General features: G+C 44.3%; 1 protein-coding gene across 2 annotated transcripts; it reads left to right on the top strand.

The window, feature by feature from the left end:
* Positions 1–1627: 1627 nt before the first annotated feature.
* On the top strand, positions 1628–23923 carry PITPNB (phosphatidylinositol transfer protein beta). Of its 2 annotated transcripts, XM_068412779.1 has the most exons (12): positions 1628–1703; positions 4053–4083; positions 4978–5123; positions 6326–6417; positions 7014–7021; positions 7547–7621; positions 8804–8887; positions 13033–13110; positions 15993–16103; positions 17773–17895; positions 21007–21091; positions 21997–23923. In XM_068412779.1, exons 1-11 carry the CDS (start codon positions 1633–1635, stop codon positions 21052–21054), a joined length of 867 nt encoding a protein of 288 aa, XP_068268880.1. In that variant the 5' UTR covers positions 1628–1632; the 3' UTR covers positions 21055–21091; positions 21997–23923. The 2 variants fall into 2 exon arrangements, with proteins under 2 accessions (XP_068268880.1, XP_068268879.1); XM_068412778.1 differs by lacking the exon at positions 21007–21091.
* Positions 23924–25535: the final 1612 nt, after the last annotated feature.

The raw sequence follows: 25535 nt of genomic DNA, 5'->3' as shown, positions 1-25535 counted from the left end.
GTGCAAGTGAGGGGTCACTGAGAACTTCCTCCTCTTTTTGTGGCAGAAGGTAGTAGTGTTCCTGTTACAAGTGATGACTGGAAATCGCTTTTCCTTTTCCTAGCAGGTGGTGGGAGCATCAGTATTTGCTTGCTGTCTGTCTTCTTGTAGAGGGCAGCAAAAGGACACGTAACGTTGGAAGGAGCTTCAAGGATCCCCTTGCAGAGCTCCTCAAAGAGTGCTCTCGTGTTTTAATGCCACCATCCCACTGCACGTGCACCCAGACCTGTGTTCAGGCAGCGGGACGTCTTGGCAGACTCAACCTCTGAGAAAAGCCAGGAGCCACTGGTGTGCAACTGCACTGATGAGGTCAGTTCCCTACGCAGGGCAGGCGTCGTCTGGAGGACTCCCGTGAAGAACAGTTTACTGGGGAAGGATCCCCTCCACAAGCAGACTCAGGTGAAAGTGCGTGGGCTGGTCTGACGTGGTTTGTATGCGCGGTCTGGAAGCGGCAGGATGCAGCTGCTCAGATGATACTGTCGTGTGTGGTATAATCTAGATACAAACAAAGAGAAAAGGGGTTTGGGGAGAGCACACGTTGCAGCTGGCTGAGTAAACAAAAGACAAATGTTGTCCATATGGGGAAAGAGCAGCAGCAGGGGACTGCACTCAGCCAGGATTTTGAAAAACCAAATAAAGGAAAATACTGAATGCTTGAGAACCTGGGGAAGCAGACACTGCAAGCCCTGCCACTGAGCCCTGCCACAGCCCTTCAACGTTTCTTTGTGTCATAGACTAAGCCAGTGCAGGCTTAAGTCTGAGGGCAGTTCCCACAGCATCCCTCTTTCACAGGGCGAGAGACTTGAATGAAAATATGTTTTCATAGACAGAGCCCGTTGAGGATTGTCTTTACAGCGTTTGTCTGTGGGAGGGTTGTTGGGCAACATTTAATTTTCCTACCTCTGAGCTGCTGCTCTCCTTTAGCAGCGCTGGTAATTAAATCATCACTCGTTCTAGCTCCTGGCACAGGGGACTGGGGGAAGATGGGTAGGCCAGGGTGAGCTGGAAGCAGGGGCAGTGGTCGCTTCTGGGGAGAAGGGTGCGATTCAGGAACACGGGAACGGAGGCGTCGCGCTGGGGCAGATGCTCCAACAGGAGGCCCCAGCTCAGCGAGGTGCGAATGTGTTGCATAGAAAGGGAGTGGGGCAGCTGACGCCCTTTCACCCTGCAGTGCCCTCGCGTGAGGACATTTATCTTCCCCCCAAAACCCCAGAGACCGGGTGGCTTCGCTGCGGGGCCGCGGGGCCAGCGCGGCGTTAAACCCGGCGACGCACAAAGCGCCCGGTGCGTGACCGGGACGTGCGGGGAGGGAGCGGCGCTGCGGGGCCTCCCGCCCGCAGGGGGGCGCTGCCCGCCGCGGGACCCGGCCGCGAGGAGCGGCGAGCGATGACATCACGGCGCCGGCACGCGAGGCGAGGGCGGTACCGGGCCGGAGCCGGGCTGGCGGCGCGCTCTGATTGGCTGCCTACGGGCGAGGCGGGGCGCTGGCTGCGGGGAGCCGCGCGCCCTCCGATTGGCGGCGGTCGGCGCAGGCGCGGCGGGATTGGGAGCGCCGGTGTGGGCGGGGCCTCCGCCGGAAGCGCGCGGTGCAGCATGGGCAGGCGGTGCCGGCCGCGCGTGCGCAGTGCAGCCTGCGGGGGGACGATGGTGCTGATCAAGGAATTGTGAGTTGGGGCCGGCGCGGCGCGTCCCGGGCCCGGCACGGCACGGCACGGCCCGGCGGGCGCCTCCCGCGCCCCTCCCTGCCGGGCCCGGGCGCCGCTGGGTGGGGCAGGGCTGGGCCCGCTCCGGCCCGCGGCCCTCTGGGCCTCCCCCGGCTCCGCTGCGCGGGGCGACGGCAGCGCCTGGCCCGCCGCCTTGGCCGGCCCGCGGGGCCTCGGCCGCTCCCTTCTTGCGGGCAGGCCCCGACGGGGCCTCGAGGGATCCGCGGTGTCCGGCGACCGAGCAGGGGCGGCCGGCGCGCCCCGGGCCGCCGCACCCATCCGGGCCGCTGCCGCCGCCTGCCCGCCGCGGGGCGCGGGTCTGCCGTGTGCTTCTGTGCCGCTTCCGTGCGCGGGTGCTCCGCTTCCACGGGCCCTGCTCCGGCCTTCAGTTGCTGCTTGACACCGAGCGGACGCCCCGCCGGCTCACACACACTGTGTTCGCAGCCGAGGTGATCCTGGCTGGTGATCCCGCACGATGAGTTTCTCCAGCTCGTTCCCTTGGGGCTAACGTTTGCTAAGGCGGCGATGTCGATGTGTCCCTGCAAAGCTGACAGGCTTTGCCGGGAGTGCTGCGTCTCGGGTGCCTTCGAATCGGGACCCCGTCCTGCTTAAAAAGGAACCCGAGCGGCAGCGGTGACAGTCCTGGAGCGGTGCCAGTGTCCTTCATCGCTTCGTAGTTACCTGTTCTGGTGCCGGGAGCTCCGTGTCGTTGGGTGGATCCTTCCCTGAAGGTCTTCTGCCAGCAAACCACCAGCTGCTTTGTTCTTCCCCCCTGCCCCTTTGGCTACCTCAAAGTCTAGTAATACGTAGCCTCTGCTGTGGTAGCAAAGGTGATGTGTAGGTTCAAAATAATAGCGGCAGATGTGTTTGTTAGGTTCCAGACGGGCTTCCGAGGGTAGTTCAAAGATTTACCTAAACTTCAGAGAGTGGGTGCAAACCGCCAGGACTGAGGTACCGGGGCTGTACCGGGAGCGAGGTGTGCAGAACCAAGTGTCCTGCTCTCCCTGCAAATGCGCCCTTTCTAGGTGTTGAGTCAGCATCTGCTAATGCCAGGACAGGTGTCTTCTGTCTCTGTTGGTCTTGTTAACCAGCTTTACAAACAATTTAAGGACTCTTTTATCAGGTAAAGTGAGATATAATAGGGCTCCGTATGGGAATTTTATTTTGCCTGCCATTTGGCCATTCTGTGTTTGGATGCAAGCTCTGCTTTCAGCCTGACACTTGCCAGCATTTGAGGCTGATCACGTTTTTCTCAGTTTCTCTCTAAAGGTTTCACAGTTCAAATAAAACTGTTTCAGTAAGGCATGTAGTGGACTAAAATAGTAAAATCTTTATCCAGTAAGGGATAAAGAAGCAGCTGCTTAGAAATTGCAAGACTGCATTTGATCTGCAGGGGTGATTGATTTTTGCCTTCTCAAGGTTGCTGCATCTTCTGTCGTGGAAGAGGGACTCAGGGCACTCAAGTTGCTGAAGTCATTTTCATAGTAGTATCTAAACAAAAACATATCAAACTCCCTGTTCACAAAGCGTGGACACAGCAGGGGATAGCAAGAGTTGAACCAGCTAACTATAACTTTCTTCTTCTCTAGAACAGTGGACAGGCTTAATTTATGTTCGTGCTTTCAGAAGGATTGTGTTGCATTGAGTCTTAATGGCCGTTGAGGTGGTCAGTAAAGGAGGTAAAAAGCCCTGGGAACAAGGCAGTTGTTCTGTGATGGTGTTTTGAACAATAACGATTTGCATCGTCTTTGTCCATTTCATTATGGACGGTGGGACAGAAAAGGGCTGTCTGTGCAGCGCACTGTTGCTGTGGAAAATCGACTTCTGCGTCCCCCGACGCTGCTGTTAACCGTACACTGTATTGTGTTAGAACTCAACTGCCTAAAACGCTCTTGGTTCATTTGTAGGCTCTGAGGGCCTGCACGTTTGTCCTCCTTTTAAATTGTACGGACAGGACTGCTTGCTGTGTAAGCCGTGGAAAAAGCTCACGCCTCAGAGTTTAAACAAATCCAGCACAACACAAAGTTGTGGCAGAGCTGGAAGTAGGTCCTAGATTTCCTGGCTCTTCTCTGCAGCTTCTAACTTTCTCAACCCCCTTTTTTTTTCCCTTCTGTAACATATCTGTTGTCGAATTTTACTTGGGCTTGTTGCATTATGTCCATGCAGCCTTACTGTCACAGAGCAAAAGAAAACCTGAATTAACTCATTTTGATGCTTCTTTCTTGAATGTCTTTGTTACAGTTTGTATCTGTTATCTGCAGGTGAAGGCTAATTACTCATTTTGTTGAATTTGCTCTTTTCCTCTTTCAGCCGAGTGGTTTTACCTTGCTCAGTGCAAGAGGTATGTCCTCATCCTACCTGCTTTTGTTTTGGGGTGATGGGTGGGGAGGTGTTAGTGTCTTTTTTAAATCTGACTGGGCTGGATCCAAATGTTTCCTGTGCTGTGCACCACGCAGTCTGCGAATGTAAGTTACCACATGTGCAAGCCACCAGTCAGGCAGAGTTAACCTCCTGCAGATCAGCGAATTTCAAAGGAGGCAAATGCCTGCAGGCAAAGAACCTTTGGTTGTTTCTGAGCCACTCCAGGGCTTAGAAGCAAGAAAAGAAAGTTGTGCAATTCTGCACTGCAGCAGAATTTTCCTGCTGATCAAGGCATTGAGTGACTCCAAGCCTTTTCCTAAAGGTTTGCCTGGTAGGAATCATCTTCCAGGATCTGAAGCCAGCAATTTAAATGGCACTGAGGTACATTTAAATGCAAGTCACAATAGGATGTCTGAGCATACTTCTGAGGGATAATGTTACACTTACTTTCTTCTACAGTTTGCATTTTATGGGTCCTGTGAGGGCAGTATCTAGTTGGTTAAAAGTATGAATTTGGAAGGCTCAAGGCTGGAAATCAGTCATTTCAAAATCTTGTAAACTAAAAATTATATTTCTTTTATGCAATTATACTTTGCTTTTAGGATGAGAAAGATGAAGAATAACATATTTGGTATGCTACACCAGTGTTGCATTAACGTGAAACAAGATGAGTATAGACCTGGTGCTTGTGAACAACAGATACATTTTGCCAGCAGATTGTCATATTTTACTGAATATTTTTTATATGATGTATTTTACTTTCCTGATAATTTTGTTGGTACTACTACTTTCACTGGAAACAGCTGAACTTTTTTATGCATTAAAAGTTTTGTCTTACTTTAATATTGAAATTTTACTTCTCTTAACTTTTCAGTATCAAGTTGGGCAACTTTATTCTGTGGCAGAAGCTAGCAAAAATGAAACAGGAGGAGGTGAAGGAATTCAAGTCTTAAAAAACGAGCCTTATGAAAAAGATGGCGAGAAGGGACAATATACTCACAAAATCTATCATTTAAAGAGGTGAGAAAAACATTGCTATGTGTTGTGGTCACTTGGTGTTGAGCAAGAAATGTTTAAAGGTGAGGGCAGCCTTCCGTTGTTTACTGTTCTGGGGTACTTGTGTTTTTCTGCCACTCTTTAATTTGCTGAATTGTGCATGAATGCTCTGACAAGTGGGAAAACGTGTGAAATACAGTGGATTTTAAATATGTGGGATAGAGTAATGGAGAACCATGCGAAGTGTCCAATCTGTGAGTAGGCAAATGCATCTCTAAGTAGGAATATTTTTTCTTAGTATATAGCTGGAATGACAGGTTGGCATCAGAGGTGCTTTGTAGGGTAGCCCAAAGGACAGGAATGTTGGTATAGAAGGAGAGAGAAAAGGAGAAGGGCTATTGTGTTATAAAGGAAGAATATGTTTATATCATCTGGTATTTAAGAAGGAGTTCTTATTGCCTGAATGCTCTTTAAAAACACTCTTGTTCTTGTGGTGTGGTAGGGTAAGGTTTTTCTCGGAGTGAAAGAGTAAGGTAAAGGATATTTTCAGAAGTTACATGCATTGCAGAGTGGGTAAAACCTGTGTTATTTGGAAAACTGACCCAAATGGGGTCGGAACCTCTAGGGATTCACAGTTGATGTTACTCCAGAGGGCTGCAGTACCATGAAGGCAGCCTTATTGTTAGAATTTGTTGTCAAGTTGTGAGGATTAGTATTCCAAATGTTTGTAATGGGGGAAAAAAAGATACAAAAAGTTGAGGAACTGAATACGTTTGCAGTTGGCTGCAGTTTTCCTCGTCAGGCGTGGCTGAAGTACCTGCATGGCCTTCCCCCCAGGCTGCAGGCCAGCCAAGGTGCAGGCTTGCTCACTGGTGAACCTGCAGTTTTGCCAGAGAGTTTGGAGGTGGGATCTGCTCTGCCCGCCCTCAACAGTTGTCTTTGCTGTTCGTGAAGAGAAAGGAAGGCACAGCTTTCATCGTGATCATAGTGCTTCCAAAGTTATTTCTAGCTCACTCTCAACTCATTTTTTTTCTTAACTGTTTTGTGATTAGGATCATTGTTGCAGTTCCTGCATATTTAACTGTGGATAACTTGTACATCATAACCTCTGAAGTGCTTAGGTAGAATGTGCCTTTCTTATTGGAGTGGAAGAAATCAATGAGGAATTTTAGCTGGCAGAAATTTTAAAAATGTTGTCAAATGTTGTCAATGTTTGTTTTTCCCAGTAAAGTTCCTGGTTTTGTAAGGATGATTGCTCCAGAAGGCTCCCTGGTGTTCCACGAGAAGGCTTGGAACGCGTATCCCTACTGTAGAACAAGTAAGTCTCCTGTTGTGTGTTTTGCTGTCAGTGTTCAGTCGAGGGATGGTCTTAAATGGTTTAGGAGGTAAGAGGGTGCCATCAAGTGGAAAATATATTTCAAATTTTAGTGTTGCGTTTGTGAGATCTCTTCTGGAAAGGAGAGCTGCTTCTGAAGAGCAGCCTCAATGGACCAGTTTACTGGTTCCTGCGGAGTCTTAGTATCCCGTGTCCCTGGGGTCAGACTGAAGAGGTGATTCTCTTAAGATCTAGAACAGGGCCTGTTTGAAAAGAATGTAATTCTTCATAGTCTGTTAGAATAAGGCGAGTGCTCTATTTTAATACTTACAATTGCATAAGTTCTAAGAGTAGCCTCTATTTCTTTTGTGTTTCTGTTGAATAGTTTGAAGTATCTCATAACGAACTTCTGAGGTTAAGGCTAGCAAGTCAGAGTCTGCTGAATGTGCTGACTTGATGCACACAAATGCTGTTAGACTAATTTTGGGTGTTTCTTATACTGTGAAGCAATTGTTGTATGTGAGTCTTCAGAAACAACTGTATCTAATAACGCTTTGTATTTCCTTTTCATTTTCATTGCGTGTGTTTCCAATGACCAGTTGTGACAGTGAGTATTTGAATTACTATCAGTCCTATGTTTTGAAATATGTTTTATCTGTTATTATTGCTACAATTGGCTCTGACTCTAGCAAGCTAGCTCCAACCTTTTGTATATGCCTTGCCAGGGTTCCTGGCATAGAGCTCCTTGTTCCTTTGTCTACACTTGGCTATAATTAGAAAGAACTGTAATTTGTCAGAGAAATGCTTTCATTTTTCACATCTTCTTTTATGCCTTTACTTACCATTATAGCTGCATAATATCTGTCCTGTAAAACATAATGCTAAAAAGGGAAAAGAAAAACAAAGCTAAATCAGAGGTTTCTACAGTTTTGAATGCAGGAAGAGCAATGAAATAAAATCAGTTATCTCATTGTACCTATTTGTGTAAGTAAGGGGACTGTTTCTCTTATAATTTAAATAGAATGTGTTGCTAGTCAAGGCTTAGTAGTGACTTGCATATAAATACCATTTATCGAAAATTTAAGCAGAGAGGTATAATCAGACTCATGCTTTTTGGTTTTAATTATTTCAGAATGAATACATGAAAGATGACTTCTTCATAAAAATTGAGACCTGGCATAAACCAGATTTGGGAACAGCAGAGAACGTGAGTTGGGATTTGGATGCCAAGCATTAGCAATATTTTCAACACATAGTCATCCAACAGAAGTGTTCTATACCTGCTAATGGTGGATAGTGACTGCCTGAAGTCAAAGCCCTACCAGGGATCAATGTAAAACAAGAAAAGCATTATTCAAATCCTTCTAAGGTGGTCAAGGTGTCTCACCTACGAGATGCAAGAACAAGAAAAGGTTTTTATTTTTTGTGTTGAGGTCAATGCAGATGCTTGATTCTCACTCAAATATTTAAATAGGTTTTCAGTAAGTTCTTTTAAATTTTGTGTTCTTTTATATTAGAATGCTAGTGCTCCTTAGGCTGACAAGTTTGTTTGAAAACAGGTTTCACAAGGCTATTGGAGTTTATCTGTGTACACTTCTGTAGAGTTATGTTTTGAAGCTGCTTCTGTAAATTTTCCAGGCTGGCGATACTCTCGTTTTTCTCCCTAGACGGTTGATTCAGTTCACAGGTCTCTTCAGGAGATTGTTTTATCTGTAGTGACAAACATCTTTATAAACCGTCCACAAAGGAATAGTTGTCAGTAGATTTTCAGTGCTTGGATGAACTGTCGCACTGGATGTGCTACAGAGAAGGAGGGTATTTATTGGACAGCTCTGCTTGCTGTGATTAAAGTTTAGGTATGCCTAACGGACTGCAGGTGTGAAGCTGAATACATCTTCAGGCCTTTATGTACCTTCATAGCACACACAGTTCATCTGGTCTGTATTAGAGGCAGCCCTGTGATTTCGGGAGCCTAGTAGGTTTAGTCAGGTTATTGAAACCTGCCATATTTGCACTTTGGAATGTGTGTGGCTTGTTTCTAGATCAAAAAGCTCGTGCAGATTACTGAATGGGTAATGCTTCTAATTAGAGCTTGATTTCATTAGCTCTGGTGAATGTGACAGAAGAATACAGCTTAATCTTAAATCCAGGTTTCCTGAACGCACAAGAACTGGAGGCTTTGTGCTGGTTTAAAATTGGTTAGTGAGTGAATTACACTGTAACTGTGGAGATTGTTCCCTTTTGGAGAGGCAGAGGAAGAGGGGACAGGTTTTGAGAACGCTGTCTTTATGAAGTCCAGAAAAAATTCATGGCACACATACATGCTGCATAAGGTGCACCCCTGTGTTAGATGCCAGCATAGAAAGAATTCCTTTTTCTCTTTTTGCAGGTGCACAATTTAGATCCAAACACGTGGAAGAGTGTTGAAGTTGTCCATATTGACATTGCAGATAGAACTCAAGTAGAACCAGGAGTAAGTAAATGCTGTGCTATTGGGATATGGATGTAGCATGCAGCTAATTCCATTGATTGACTGTGTTGATTGTGAATAAGCTAAAATGGTATGGATTTTACCCACCAGATAAACGAAAATTGTCTGGAATAGAATAATTCATTCCAAAGTTCCACACTTAGTAAACGCATTTACAACTTCAGTCTACTGAATTTGACTTATAGTTGCACAACTAAGACATGAAGGGAAACAGACTTGGCACGGGTGGTTTATACTTTTAACTGTAGGTAAAGTAATCGATTTGGTCAAGCATTTGTGTGCTCACCTTGGTGCGTGAGACCAAGTGCAAGAATCTATCCCAGCGGTCCTGCATGACAGAGCAGTGTCTCCAACAAGCTACTCCTGTGCTTCTGCTGCTACTTATTGGTTACAAATTCTTTAAATTAAGTTCTGCCCCTTCACACATTTTTGCTCTGGGGTTATGGCAATCTCAAGAGGATCCATCAGGATTTGCCATTGAAATCTAGACTTGTTTTTTTTATTTTTAAACTTTGTTCATCAGAGTTGTTCTCAAGACATGAACTGCTCATCTCTTCTGAAAGCTGTGGGATTACTTTTTCAGTTTCATCTTTAGTGATTGCTTTGTGTCCTGGATGCACCCAGAAGTCTATCCATAGGAGTCTGTGGTCTTTTCCCCGAGAACTTGAAGCTTAATAACTTGATATGAGAAGCAAAAATTTGGAAGGACAGAATTGATTAGTAAGAGGATATGGTTATTCAGTGAATTTGTACGCAGAGCATAGGTATAAATTTGGTAGGAGTGTCTTTACCAGGATTGTGTGGAGTCTGTGTTAGCTTGCTTACACGTGTGATGGAAGCAGGCGGCCAGATGAAGTGAGTGTGGCAAGGTTTAGTGCTGGGCATGCACGCTTTCAGGTTGCCTTTTAATAGCACTTAGCACAGAAAAGACACAGTGGTGTTCTGAATGTGATTGTATCAAGTTCTACTGAAATAAATACATGAAGGGATTTCTAGTTAAGCTTTATCTTCCATGTTGAGATTTTTGAAGTCCTTGGAACTACTGTCAGTACATTATTCTCTTTTTTTACTGTTCTTTTTCTTTTTTCTTTTGTGTATTTGACTTAGAGTGTCAAAGCTATGAGTGCAGAGTGGTTTAATCCAGCGTCTTAAGTCTCTTCTGATGGTTTTATATTCTCTTTCTTCTTTTGGTAACTTCTAACACCATTTACTTTTTTAGCAAATGTTTTCAAATTCAGACTCACAGTATAGCCCATCATTGTGTAGAAATACTTGGGACTAATTTTCACCACGTGATTCCAATTTTCATTTCCATTTCATCTCCCAGAAAGTCAATTTTGCCAAGTGCTGACTTTATTAAACAAAGACTGACTTTGTACTCGCACTTTCATGCAGACTTTGGTAACTGAGTTATCTGTAGGCTGACACCCTTTCCACTCCACTTGTTTGTCCCCTTTCCTAGACAGTTAAAGATTAGTTAGCAGAAATTCTCTGGGACCTGCACTTGTAGTCTCTTCTGTTATGAAAATTTATAGTTTCTGGCCTTTTTTTTCTCTATCATCTTTACTGCTTGTGACTCTGTGAGAAAGATTATCCATTTATGCCAGTATCTTTATAAAGTTTAGGTAATGGAACTTGAGGATTTTTTTTTTTTGGAAGTTCAGCTACATCTTAGTAACAAAATTGCCCTGATCTACATGCTTCCTTTATGCCTTCAGAGAAGGCTGCTGCTTTTGGAAAGTAAATGGTCCCTATGAAGCATTAGCTGTTCTCCATGCATTCTATTCGTCCAGAGGTTCTTTTCCTACAGTTTCTGTGCCTTTGTTCAGTGATATTAGAGCAGTCGCTACTTTACTCTGTTGGGTAGTTTCTGAAATCATGTGTTGTATGGCTTATTTTTTTTTTTAATGTTATGATGCTTGTTGTTTGGGAATTATCATTCTAAGTGGCTGGGTGGGTTTTTTGGCGTGCTGATCTTTTTAGGGAAAAGGAATAGTCAGTGTTGCTGAAGGAAAGTTTTATTTGTACATTTATTTTCTGAGTCATTATTTTACCTCGAAAAGCAACCCAAATGTGCTATCTTGGGTAACAGTATGGCTGAAAGACTGGAACCACATTTATAAGATCCAGCAACTTTGATAAGGTTTGATATATTCAAGATTTATCCTTGTGTTCAGTGAATGAACCTTGTCCAACCCGTTGTGGTGTGGCAGTTACTCTAGTTTCAGAACTACAATCAGTAGTAAATACAAAAATAGTAAATCTCTTTAAGATACTAATGGCATGCATATGCTAACTCATGCTCATTTAAGTATGTATGGAAATAATTTGGCCAACATCTTAAGATATAAATTTAACCCTGCCTTCTCTTAATCATCTCCAGCGTACAATCTATGGAGCTTTATATGATTTGTATATAAAAATCACTTCCCAGGAGAGTAAAACGTTTTGAAGAGTAAGCAGAAGTGAACCCTCAATTAACATCAGAAGAGGCTACATTTTTGGAAAAAAATTGTAAGAAAGTAGAGTGTAGTGCAAAGAAAGAAATTGAGATCAGGTTTATAGCTATTTTTGTACAATGAAGAAGTTAAACATCTTGTCCTAGGTGGTGCTGCATATCAGCTAAGTGTACAGTGGTGCTGGTGATTGTTTCAGTTATGAGACCTGGGAATCACGCAGTGAGCTGGGGATATGGCATACTTTGATCAGCCTGATTTAGGTCTTTTATCCTGCTGTGAACCAGTATTCACAGAGCCATGGATCACATCTGAGAAAAGTGCTAGTATGTGTTTCCTTCCCCTGTCAACTTCATGTGCGTTTTCTGCTGGATGACGCTGGTAGTGTGTATGTTCTCCTGTTTAAAAAGCTAAAGCAGTACTGAGTTAAGAGCCAGAAATTGTGTCCACCTGCCTAGTTAGTATTAAGCCACTCTGTGTTTAGGAGGCTTTGTTAATGAATTTGCAGGTAAGATATCAGAGTTGTATCATTTTTATGTTAGGTTCTAAAAGTTTCCTTAAAATCATTCTGTCCCATACATATGCTTTCAAGTTTTATACTACTTGATAGAGTGAACTATGAGCTCTCAGGAGTGCTGTTATTACTTTTAGCAGGTCTTATAAATGAGAATGAGAATTGTAAAGAAGGACCTGGATTCTGGGTTTGTTGCAATTATTACTTTATTGTATGTGGTTCACAGTCTCTCTAAATAATTCTTTATAATAGTTTGTTGCATTCATGCATATTATATTGAGATTTTGAGCAGAAACCGCCTATGAAATGGTATTTGTGTATTTCTTTGAAATGGTTTTTAGTCCTTCTATATTGTTACACTGCTGCATAATGATGTTTTGCCTGTCTAGCTTTCAAGAGGGCTTCAGGGCTTTTTAGCTGTAATATTTGTTCCAACAGCTGCCTGTTTTTCTTCCTAAGAAGGACTTGTTGCTGTCAGGAGTTAAGCTCTTGCTGCAGAGAGATTTTCCTTAAACTCTCCTAAGAACTGTTGTTTATTTGTACTTTGGCTCTAGTCCCATCTTCTTCCTTGCGTGCTGGTAGGGTTTGTGTATTGAGGAGAGTTCCTGCAATGCTCTCTTGCCCATCTAGACGGGGTTTTTTTTTTCTGTCCTTAACAGGATTTGGGTTAACTGAGTCCTGAAAGGTCTTGTTTCAAAGCTTCTGTATGTTGGCTATAGCACAGAAAACTTTACCATGACTCATCTATTTTTTTTGAATTTTTGTTTTCACTCCTACCTTGTACTCATAGATAACATTTTTTTTTTCCCAGTGTTTCCAGCTGTTCTTACCTTACCCCTCAAAAGTTTACAAACCCGATAGGATAGTGCTTATGTCACACAGTGTGCAGCACAAGAAAATGCTGACCCCGAAGGCAGCCCTGGTGAGCTGTCATAGTACAGACAGATGAGGAGCACCGCTGGTGATACGCAGTGAAGGAGCGAGTGTGGTGGAGTATTCGGCACAAACTTAAGTCAGCCCAACAAATGTGCTCCACCTGTCCTGCTCCAGACCACTCAGGAGGATCAGTTTGGTAGTCTGGAACAGAAGCTTAATACAGTGGGATATTGAATCTGTTTGGTTTTTTTTCTGACTCTCAGGGTTTTTTTCTATTATAGGACTACAAAGCTGATGAAGACCCCGCGTTATTCCAGTCGGTTAAGACGAAGAGAGGACCTTTGGGGACAAATTGGAAGGTAAGAACTGACATTACAACCTTATGAAGTCTTTATCAGCAGGAAAAAAAAGTCATTGTTCTTTAGAGACTAGCAATGCTAGTCTTAAAACAGAGAGCAGAAATTGAATACTTCTTTTCTTTTTTGTATTCAGTTAGAATTCCAAATGTGTTCGTAAGCAAAGGTATTGTCTGCTGCTTGTTTAATAGCACTACTAAAAAAAACAAAGCTATGCAAATTACATTGAATGAATGTTATCCTTACTCAAGACTGACATCTGAATATACACTATGATGAATTCCATGGAAGTCATCAGCCTGCTGTGGTAACCACTGGAAGTAACATAAAATGCAAAAAATTAGTTGGCATTACTGGGAATGAAATGTTTCATTGACAGCAACATAATTTTACTACTGGTACTGTGATGAATTGTGCTTAAGGAAATGCTGAGGGTTTTTTTACATGTATTGCAAATGGTGCCTCAGTTTCTTAATTTTTCTTGTAAAAGCATTCAGTCTTGCAATACCCAAAAAGCTTCTAAAATACAGCATGTTTCTGTCCACAGTGTGAAGGACTTGCTCTGAGGTGTGAATTTTCTTCTAGTTCATTAGTTTAGATATCACCATTCGTTACTTTAGTACTAGTTTTTGCAAAGCAGCAAGATAAGCGTCAGCTGTTAGAGTAGGATGCATTGGACCAGCAAACTCTGGGTCTCTAATTTCCTGTTCTAAAATGTGGTTGTGCAAGCAGAAAGTAGGCAGACAGTTTCTGCTGTCAGAAGCTTGACCCGTGTCTTAAGTGTGAAATAACTGACCACCATGTCTGACAGAGCAGAGACCCCATTTCCCACTGCATAGAACCACACTCGTTCTCAGCTGGCACGAGATCATAAACCGAAGCAGCCTGAATTGGAGGACTTGAGGCGTCTCACAGTGTCCCACTGTGGAACGAGGCAGTAGTTCCAGGGGGGCTTTGTGCAGCGCTGACTGTTCACCCCTCTCCTTCCGTACGTGCTGGTACTGTGGTTTTAATGCTGTGTGGCAATTAACCCAGGGAAGAAAATAGGGAACTGGATTTTTGTGAGAGGATGGGAAACAATATGGCAACAGGGAGCCATAACAGGACCGCTGGAAGTTTCACTAGAGCAGAAGGGGTGTGGGCTGCTGAAGCTGACACTTCCCTGCCCTTGCCAGAAAAAAAGCTTGCAAAGCTGCCCCTTGGTGCTCCACATACTTCAGTTTGTCCTGATGAGAGCTGAGGGTGCAGTTGATGTCTACCACTGACCTAACTGGTGCTGCCGTAGCTGTTCCTAATGTCATCTTTTCAACATGATGAAAGTTGATCCTGTGACAGACCAATCGTACAAAAGCAAAAATAATGTGACATTCCATCTGAACACCAGAAAAGACTTTTTTACGGTGAGGGTGGTCAAACACTGGAACAAGTTACCCAGAGAGGTTGTGGATTCTCCATCCATGGGGATACTCAAAACCTGACGGGACACAGTCCTGGACACCTGCTGTAGGTGACCCTCTGAGCAGGGCTCATGCACCCGGTGATCAGAGGAGGTCCCTTCCAACCTCAGCTGTGCTGTGATTTTTTTCAATCTCCACATATCAACACAGCCTTAATTCTTCCCATTGTGTGTCCAAAGACAGAAAATAATTCTGCTTCAGAAAGTTTCTGAGCTTATGAGTAGCTGGAGATTGGTAGAGTTTCTAAGTGAATTATCAATATTTTCTTCCTTGAGTTTTATATTTTTACGTAGGTTTCTGCCATTGGCTGCTGTCAAAATACTGACCTGTGGTCTGACTTGTGGGTTTGTCCTGGGCCTGAGCATTAGCTGGAACCTCATGGAAAAACAAGTATATTGTGTGGTTCAAGATGACGATGAGGGGAGGCATGTGTTCAGACTCCCATCATTGTAATGTTCCTTCTACCTGGGCTAAGTATTCTTGCCAGCAGGGCAAAATTGTCACAGGGTTTATTTTCGTAAACTGTGCTGAAAATGTGCATCCTGCCTTAGATGTTTGTTCTCCTTCCTCCCCAGGAAGGAAGCAGGAGGCTGATGCAGGAATGGCCTGTTTGGGCCGCTGTGACCTAAAGAAAGTGGGGAGTTACTGGTTTGTTTTTTAAAGACAGCTGTGAAATGAGGAGGAGAACTTTGAATGCCTGGAACTGGCAGCACTGAATTTGTATGTTCCAGTCAGTTCTGCCCTTTTACTGATGCCTGGACATGGGCTTGTGCTGTTTGGGAACACCAAAGAACAGCAGCACTTTTTTTTTATTCCTCATGAATAGAACATCGGTCTTCTGAGGATAGTTGGTTTTCATTTAAGTGCTCTCTGGTGCTGAGTATGTGTGATAAAAATTCTGTGTTAAGTAAATATGCATTATTCACCAAGATTTTTGTATGTTCAATATATCCCTCAGTAAATCATTTTGTGTGTGCATGACCAACACGAGTTGTCCATTTCATGGTTAAAAGAAATCTAGCGTAAAAATCCATAAAGTGTTTGTTGCAGATATAAAGAACAAAAATCTGTGGACTTTTTATAGTAATTGCTTGTTATTCAAGCCAAACACACAGATTTTTAAATTTTTTTTTAAGCGACTATCAGCTTCCTTTCTTGGTTTGGTGGTTTGTTTTTTTTTCCTTCCTTCTTTTTTCTTCCTCTTTTACAAGGCTTGGAGTAACCTAACATGCTTTGTTAAACTAAAAACACGATATGGTCTCTTTTATTACGTAAATTGGACTGCATGAATTGTAGGAAGATCACTGTGTATGATGGATGTTACAGGTACTTCAGAATTCTTTGGATGTAGGAACTACTATATTAAATTAATTTGACTGAAGTAAATTTTAAAATAATTAAAAATTCCTTCCCATTATCCCCAAACAGAAGGAGCTAGCAACTGATGAAGAGTGTCCTAAAATGTGTGCTTACAAGTTGGTGACTATCAAATTTAAATGGTGGGGACTGCAGAACAAAGTTGAAAACTTTATACAGAAGGTAAGTGCTTCTCCCTTGCTGGGATGTTGCTGGGGAGGTGGGATTGGTGGGGGGCAGGCAGGCGGGGTGGTTCTGTGTGGACGTGGGGTTTTTGAGGAGAAACAGTGGTGAACTTTCCTCTTGCTCACAGTCAGGCAATGTCTGTTCATTCCTTCAGCAAGTACAACCATTTGTGTCTTGACCTACTGGCAGTGGTGTTTCGTTGGTGGTACTAGAATAACTTTCTAAGTTAAAAAAGCAAAAGTGTAAGGAAAGAGTCTGTGTCATGTAGGTTTAACACTCAGTTTTGTAAGCAACAACACTTGCCAGGAAGAGAGTTCTTGGATTCTTTTTTTTTCTCTTGTAAGTTGAAAGTTGCATAAAACATGTGGTGGTGTTTCTCTAGTATTTTATTATTAAGAACAGTTTTCTTATGAAGCTGTTCTTGTGTTTCTGCTAATTCTAAAGTATTTGATTTTTTTTTGGAATTGAATGCTTGCAAAACCAGGTATGATGCAGGTAGAATCCAGTGCAGTAGGATTTAGTTGGCAGTTGTGGTGTTTTGTCAAATTGTGTTTGCGTCTCATTTCATTACTACTGTATCATCACAATAGGAATTGTAAAATATTTTTTAAAGTATGACGAAGTAGTAGGTAAGATGTTAGATTTGGTCAGCATTGTTCTTGAGGGCAGTCAGCAGCTTGAGTGATGCAAATCTGGGAGCAGATGAACAAGACATGAACTTTGAGTGGCAGCCTGGGTAACTGAATACGTGCAGAAGTCTGAGTTTAGCGGTAAAATAGATTTCTGTGTTGTATATACACCACTGCTTTTATCAGAGCAGTCGGAAGCAATCCTGGTAATTTTGCAAATTGAACGGTTTGTGTGATGCATCTTTCCTCATCCAAGTGACTGTTACAACAGTTTGATGCCAGGGCGCTGGAGCTGCGCTGAGCTGGCGAGTTGCAGTTCTTCAGCACGACACAGTGGGGTTTGGGGGCTGGCAGGTGGTTTGAGGTGTGAAACTAGCAGATGCAGTAGAAGAGGTACAAGGAAAATATTCTTACTGTGATTGATTCAGAACACTGATATGCACACTTTAATGAAAGGGCTGTGAAATCCTTAGCTTGAATATTTATACTCTCAAGGTTTTTGTACCTTTGAAATGCACGTCAGGTATTACTGGGATGCTGATGTGGTACGAATTGCAAGTGTGCCGTCTTAGGAGTCAGAAGTGCTTCCCTTTTTGCTTTGTTCTGGCTTTAGGAATTGGCTGTTCTAGTTTTTTAATAGCGAGCACAGAACCTGCGACTGTTCTGCCGTAGATTTTTATACAGTTCATGCTAAATATTGTAGCTGTTGTGATGCTACATTTATTCTGTCTAGCGCTATCTTGGAGCTAAACAGATTTTAAAAGGATTCTTCAGCATTTTCAAGTAACATGAATTGCTGAACTTTCTTGAAACTTTTTTTTTGTGGTGAAATTTGTTACTTTTTTCCCATGTTAAAGTATGTGAGAAATGAGATGACTTTTAATTGGATCCAGGAATGTGAGGGGGCTGAACCTGTAGCAATGTGAAACAGCATGCACCTGAAGATTTTAACTTCTCAAATTGAACAGCTGCAATCACTTCACCAGTCTTTGGCAAAACGTAGGCCTATTATTTAATGTTTGTTCATCTTTTTAAAGCAAGAAAAAAGGATATTTACCAACTTTCATCGCCAGTTGTTCTGTTGGATTGACAAGTGGATTGATCTGACTATGGAAGACATTAGGAGAATGGAGGATGAAACCCAAAAGGAGCTGGAAGCGGTAAGAGTGCGTTTTTAGGGTTGATGTTTGTGTGCTGTCCACCTGTGGGTTTATCTGTTTGGGAACTGATGCAAGTTACATTGTGTCCACCCCCTTGTGTGCGTTTGGGCAACTGCTGACGGACATCACAGCCCCTTTAGTGGTTCTCCTGTGCAGGCACATGCACTCCAAGCTTCTGCACACTGTGTTGTGTCAAGCTTGAAGTGGCTGTAAGGTAAATATTTCTGATGTCACTAAATCCAGAATGTCTGCCCTGACCACCTCTTTATTTACCCATTGCACAAAGTCCCGTTTGGTGCCTTTTTACCGCCTGTCAGTTGGAATTCACAGCTGTCATCTTGCTTTTCCATCATGTGTCTTGCTTTGTTTCATTTCTAATCATCGTTAGATCCGATTACTTTTTCTCTTCAAACAAGCTTGGATATGTCACATGACAGCTGTTACACCCATCCCGATTAGCACACCAAAACTGAGAATTTTACTTGCAAAAAGGAAGCCAGTGAAATTAATGGGCTTGAGATACTGTCAATTTTCATGCTTTAGTGGCTGTGAGGACCAAATACATATGGCCTGGTCTGTCTTTGGACTGATGTCTGGAAGGAAACTCATCCATAGGGCACTGTCTCTACTCTTTCCTTCAAGAGGCAGAGGAATATCGTAGGCTAGGCAGGAAGCCTCCTTCTGTAGTGTCTTTCCAGAGCATGACCCTTGGCATGAACCTTTCTCATTTTAAATCCTGCTGGTTTTTTAAGTTCTTTGCAGTCTTTGGATTTGCAGTTCTATTTCCTTCCCATTTTGCCAACTGCTGTATGCCCCAAACCCATTCAGCTTGTCACTTTCCTTCCGTTGTTGTGGTTCTTTCAAGACACGATGTGTCTTCAGCTGTAACTTCCTTTTTTCCGTGATTTAACTCATTTCAGCTGCCAGACATCTTTAAACAGGTTACCCGGTGCTTTAGACCTGCTGTTGGCAGTGGTTCTGAAGTGTGTTTTGTGGTTTGTGCCTAGTGCATCTTTTCTTTTAATATCAAAACTAGCTGTAGCTCCCGTGTCCCTTGTTGTGCTCTCCGTCTTCGGACATTATGAACTGTGTGGAGCCATCTTGCATTGTGTAGAGATGCTTTCTGGATTTGGAAGAAGTTTCTTCACTGTTCTGGGTGTTAGTAGGTAGATGTTCTGAGCTGGTAAAACCAAACTTTCTTTTCAAATAAGCTGGAGGGTTTGTCTGCTTCGGCAGGTCGCAGAATATGCTTTGGAAAAGAATGGTGTTCACTCTGGCCAGCATTGTGCGCTCTCACTGGCATTTGGGTATTTTTGGTTATGGCAGGTGTCCTCTCAAATCACGTGGATTTCTTCTTTAATTCTACTTTATGCCAGAACCTATTCCTAGGTGTCTGTGAAGGAGGGAGTTTCCTCTCTGTAACTGATTTTTGTCAGAAGGGTTCTCTTTGGCACGCCCATAGTTCTTTATTTGGAATGAAATGGACTTCATCCAGTTTCTCTGAGCAAGGATAGTGGCAGTGTGAGGAGTGCACACAAGGTATGTATTGGAGAGGAAGCAGCTCTTGACGTGTGTGTGTGAGAAAATGTCCCTTTTGTGTCTGTGGACTGTGGATGTTTGTCTTCTTGTAGAGAAAGTTCTGTTTCACATTTCTCACTGGTAAGTAACTTCTTTAATTTTTTTTTTTGTGAAATATTTTCTGCTTTTTAGTTCTTACCTTAAGCAAAACCCAGATCACAAGTTTCTGGGTGTAGCATTCATCCTCGTTCTTAAATATCAAACGTATTTATTTACTATTTTCTTGTTTTGCAAAGCAATGCCAATAGTTTATTTCAAATTGCTTGTTATGTAAGACGTTAGCATCAGGAACTTAAGTGTATTACTTGTTGAAAAAGTCAGTTTTTCAGAAGAGAAATGTGTTGATTACTTACACTAACACAGCTTTTCTATGTGTGTTATGAAATGTGAGAGGAGCGGGGGACATACTGTTAAAATATTTTTGGTTTTTCTCAGCTGTTATAGTAGGAGTATCTGCAAACACCTATAAACGATGCAATTTGCAGGTTTTTGTGTTGAAGTGCATTACTGCAGAGTAACCTAAAGGCAAAAATGTCACTGCCAAATAAAATATGAATGCTAATTTTATCCCAAATAATTTGATTTTGTGTTTCATATTCAACTACATCCATTGTGCTAAACAGTAACTTCCATTAAATCCCACAAAACATTTGTTTCATGGCCAGGACCACTGGGAAGCGAGCACTTAGCGATAAGGTGCTTAATATGACACAAATATCTTCACGTTTCCATCCCTGCAGAGAAAGAGTCGGCTTTTCCGACAGTGCTGCACTGTGCAGTTCTGTGATGCTTAAAAGCAAACAACTGCAGAAAGCAAGCCTGAGAATGGGGGCAGCGCTACATTTTCCTGCAATACGTCGCTTTCTGTTGCTGTTCCCTTTCTCATTAACACCCTTTCTTCCTCCTGGTTTGAGCTGATCTTTCTCTTTGGGTTCTGTGCATGTTTCGGTTCTTTTGTTCGTCCTGTTCTTCATCTGAAGTCGATTGTTACAGTCAGGATCTCTGCTTTTGTTTCTTTTTTATTACTCTCTGAATCCTCATCAGTGTTCTTCCAGAGTTTCTCTGTCCCATCCTTCTCACACTGTTTTTCTTTCTCTTTCACGTAGTGGTTTGTGTATCTGACTCCTGGAGATGAGGAGCTCCTGTGCTTCATTAAATACACACCAGCTAATCAGTGCGTGGTAGAAAAGCATCTGACCCTGCCAAAGCGCTGTGACCGACCTGCCTCATGTCTTTGTGAGGGCAGAGATGCCACGCTGGGTGTCTCGAGCAGCGTGGCTCCGTGCTGAAGCATCAGGGGCTGTTAAACATTTAAGCAGCATCATTTACAGCTGCTGCACAGTTCCCAGGCTTCCTCACCAAAAAGAAGCACCGTATACCCCGTCTCCAAAAACCCTCAGCTGTAGCTGAGGCTGTTTCTGGTCCTGGCCAGGGAAAAGCAGTCCTGGTCGTGTAGATCGTTACTCCTCTCTTACTAACCAACAGCGTGATAGGTTCTTTGTGTGGTAGCTCACGGTTTTATTTTGCGTTTAGATGCGTAAGAAGGGTTCCGTTCGAGGCACTTTGGCTGCTGACGTCTAGAGGAGTTCTCTGTAGGTTCTGAGGCAAATCAAGCTGTGTAAGTCAACTGCTGGATGGAAAAGGAGAAACGTGGTTAATGTTCTGATGGATGGGAATTGCTGGCAGGAATCATCCAAGTGGACATGTGTCCAGATAACACTTCTGGGCCTTACCTCCCTCCTGTTTGATAACCTTGGGGTGGTCAGCAGTTGGAGATGACCCTTGGTGTCCGGGGTGTGCAGGAGACCTTCTCCACAGCCGGGCGCTGTAACGGGCTGGGCAGGTGCTCAGGCTGGTGGTGGAACGCCTGAGGCGATGGCCATGTAACCTGGTGCTTTGTGCTTGTCTAGTGCAGAAACCCTCCGTGGTGGCCTGTTGCCGTCCCTGCGCTGGCACTGAGCGCTGAAGCCTGCACGAGTCTCGTGGGCACGAGGCAGAGCAGTCAGGGAGCATCATTTTGCTGCACACTCAGTAGCAAAGTGGGATGTGGACTTAGTCCACGTAGTTTAGGGAAACCGTGGACTGTCACCTTCAAAGCATGTTAAGTTCTTGAAATCCAGTTCCACGCAGATATTTATAGATAGGAAACTGTGTTAAAACGGTTACTGCGGGAAACAGGTTGTCCAAGAGTTGCAGGAGTACTTGTGTCCAGTCCTTTACTGCTGGTGTTTCCCGCTGTGGCTGTTCTAACACTGCAGGTGGGGTCCCCAGCCAGAGCAGTTCTAAGTCCTGCTGATCAGTGTGAGGCTCCTCAGAGACGGGAGCTGCTGGCCCCCCGTGAGGACAGCACCCAAATTAAGATTCCCGAAGAAGTCTTGCGTTGCTTTGGTACGATTTGCTCACTCCTGGTGGTGTTGTGACTGCCCTGCCCTATTTTTCTTGCACGTTAATAAAACTGCGTATTTGGAACTTACTGTGGGAGGAAACTCTCAAGGCTTAATTGTGTGTTTTCTCTCTCCACAGTTACGTAATCAAGGCCAAGTCAGAGGAACAAGTGCTGCCAATGATGAATGATGATGGATTTAACCGTCACATGCAGTGTTGATATACAAATGTGTGTGTGGATGCATGATTATTTGTATATAATTATATATACGCACATGCATACTGAAGGGGGTTGTTACAGTGTCTCCAGGGTACTCTACCTGTCCTCAGCAAAGATTCAAAGGAAACTGCTTTCATTATGTATACCTGAAGCAAATAAAAATCAACTGAGTAGTGTCATTTAAAGGATGAATTAACTGCAGAATTATGCTAACTGGTATGTTTCATGAATGTCAATACTGGACCAATTTATTCCCTACTTGTTTTTTTCCTGTCTCGAGTCACTCTGCTATAACTTGCCCATATCTCATTGTAAAGAAACAGATTCAAACAAGTTAACTTCAGTTTTGTGTCTTCCCTATGTGATTATTTTCGGAATAGGAACAATGAATGTATTTATAGCTATTTATTTCTGGATTGTCATTATCCCATAGTCAAATCGGAAAAAAATTTCTATTAGTAGAAATTGGAAGACTTTTACTGTTGAATAAGTTTAACCCAAACTTTACCCATTCACTGATTTAAAAGGAAAAAAAAAAAATCATGTTTTATCGGACTTTTGTACATTGAAATGCTAATGTTTTTTCTTCATTAAAATTGGCAAGATTAAGGAAAAATGGCTTGTGATTTATAAAATAATTGCAACTTGAAATTTTCCAGGAGCTAACTTTTTAGACAAAGATACTGACAATACTTGTAGCATATTTCAAGTGTATCATAGGCTGTGCAGTGAAGGGGGATGATAGCCCTTCCCTGAAGAAATATTTCCTGTTAATGAACTCGCTGTTTTCCAGAGTTTCACTTTGGAAGCTGTGCAAATGGTCTTGATTTCACACACATGACGCAATGGAATATAATTGTGATTTTAGCTCTTTTCATGTTGAAAATACACTTTTAAAAGAGATGTATACTTTCAGATACGATGAAAGTTTAAATTGTAGCATCTGACTTATTTCTGATATTTGTTAGGAGTAGACACATAAAAGATGGTATAATAAAGACCTGTAGATAACTCTCAAATAGGGAAAGTGTCTTCAGCATTTTTTTAAGGAAATACCCAGAGCATATCATAGATATATATTGGCAAAATGCTTGCTAGATCAGAAACAAATTATTTTAGAAACACGAGTTAGATGAAGTTCTGTTAATGCCTGGTTTCCTCCCAGCATCCCCAGAGACCTTGGTGGGGCAAGCCCTGCTTGAGCTTCCGTCTTCATAATTTCACATACATCCAGGTATTTTGGAGTCGTCGTGGAGCTTGCAGGAGGAGTGCTCTGGTTCCCGCTACGGGCAGTGACAAAATGTTCCTGCGCTTCCAGCGTGGGCCAGCTCTGCCCCCCGACGGGCCGGGTCTGCTGCGAGCGCCGGGCTCTGAGGCGTCTGCGGGGCTGTGGGTGTCGTACCTCTCTCCTGCAATTGCACCCTCCCACCCTCCCTGCTGCAAAATTAATTTTATTTTTTTTTCCTTTCTGGATTAGCAGTTAAAAGGTTATTTGTCCTCTGTACCGTCAGGAGGTTGGTTTTGTAAATATACAGAGACATGTGCACACATACACACACACGTAAGATTTTTAAGAGTGTGCGCAGCCAGGAGGGCTGCGGCACTCCCGGGAACCCGAGGGCTCGGTTCTCCCTCCAGTGCTGGAAGGCGAGTCCCGCCGTCGCTAACGGGAGTCGTGACGCAAACCGAGGGAGAGGGACCCGACAGCTCTCGTGTCTTTGGACTAGCGAAAATTTGAGAGAATCTTGTAGTGAATGTAAAATGTTTAGTTTACTTTGGCAGTCTCTGGTGTGACCTACAGTAAAACAGTCAATGAAATTTAATTAAATAAATTTGATCACAAAATGCTCTGTCTCTTGTCTTAGGTATTAGTGTTTGCAGTTTGCTGATGAGCTGCATTTAGTTCTCCTGAGCTGTATGAGAAGTCCCCCAAGGATGCGCTCCAGTGGCTGTGAGCTCAAACCTGTGTCTGAACGTTGGTAGCGGTCAGGGGGAGGGAAGGGCCTGTTTGGGTTTTTGCTTTGTTCCAGGATTTCCAGCTGAGCAACACGTACTTAGCGGGAGCCTTGCCGCTATCTAGAGCAGGGAGAAGGTGTTCTGCTTTTGCTGTGCTACGGCTGCCTGCCTTCCCGTGCCAGGCTCTGACTGCGCAGACGTTGTGTTTGGTGCTGTTGGTCCACATCAGCTCGCTGGTCTGGGGCCGCCTGCAGGTGTTAGAGCTGCTGCTAATTCTGCATCTTGCCTGTGCCAGGGAGGGGTGACCCCCCGCCAGCGAGGACGGGGGCTGTGAGGAGGAGGCTGCAGCGCTGCCGCGTCGGCAGTAGGGAATGGAGGCGTGGAAGTCGCCCTGCCCAGGGCAGAGGCCGGTTTCCAAAAGCGTGGCTCCTTCGGGCTGAAGCAGTGAACGTCCGCCCTCGCAGAGCACCTGAGGAAGTGGTGTTTAAATTCGTGGGTCTCTTGGCAAGGGCGTCTGAGAAACCTTTTAAGCTGGGGTAAGATCACGAGCTAAACTGGTGTCTGCATCGCTGCTTGGAATTGGCTGCAGCAAAGCTTCACTCCTGTGTTTTTTCCCCTTTTCTCAGCACTCATCACACATGAGCTGGGGCTGGGTTCTGGCTGTCCCGGCTGCCCAGGAATGCTCAGGGTTTGCCCCTGACCGCAGAGGCTGCTGCGGGGCTGGAGAGCGGCCGAGCAATGCGGAGCACGGCAGGAGCAGCTGGGGCAGGAGCTGCTGGGGCAGGAGCAGCTGGGGCAGGAGCTGCTGGGGCAGGAGCTGCTGCCGCCCCAGAGTGCTGGGACGCACGGTGGATGTGTGTTAGGGGATGCTGGAAGTGATTTCCAGCGATGCTTCAGTCCAGAGAGGTGCCGTAAAGACAGGGCCTTTCTCTGCACAGGGGGTGTGAGGGGCAGAGGGTCTCGCACCAAGGCCGGGTCCCTGCGGGGAGCGGGCTGGCACCTCAGCGGCTGGGGACTGGCTCCGGGGAGGGGCAGCAGCTGCAGAAGAAAACAGTTCAGACTGGCGAGTTGTTTTTCTGCTTTCAGCATCGAGTCTGTCAGCAGGAAGGATGCTTATTTTACCTGAACAAAAGGCAAAGGTCTGCGTATCAAATAGGAAGGAAGATGCCACACGCCTCCATCAGCAGCCTGACGTTGGAAACCCGCAGCCGACCCCAGCTAAAGCTCCTTGAGGTGGCAGCAGGGCAAAGAGGGTGCATGGAGACCCCCTGACCCCTCTGCCTGGGCAAGTCACGGCTGGTGTTGGCGTCTGGGGAGTGGGAGCGTGTGAAGGAGGGTGCTGGTGCACGTCTCGGTGGTACTGGGGGCAGGTTTCTGCCTGCCGAGGTTGTGTCTCTCCTGCTGTAGATTGAAACTTGTGTGGCCCCTTTTGGTAAATGCAAAACGGAATGCTGTTTTTTTACTACACAGCTTGTTTAGCTTCCAGATGGCAAACCAACAT

This window comes from Nyctibius grandis, chromosome 14, assembly GCF_013368605.1.
Source record: "Nyctibius grandis isolate bNycGra1 chromosome 14, bNycGra1.pri, whole genome shotgun sequence".
NCBI classification, from domain to species: Eukaryota; Metazoa; Chordata; class Aves; order Nyctibiiformes; family Nyctibiidae; genus Nyctibius; species Nyctibius grandis.
Note: the sequence above shows the minus strand (reverse complement) of the source record. Positions and strands in the feature narration are given on the sequence as shown.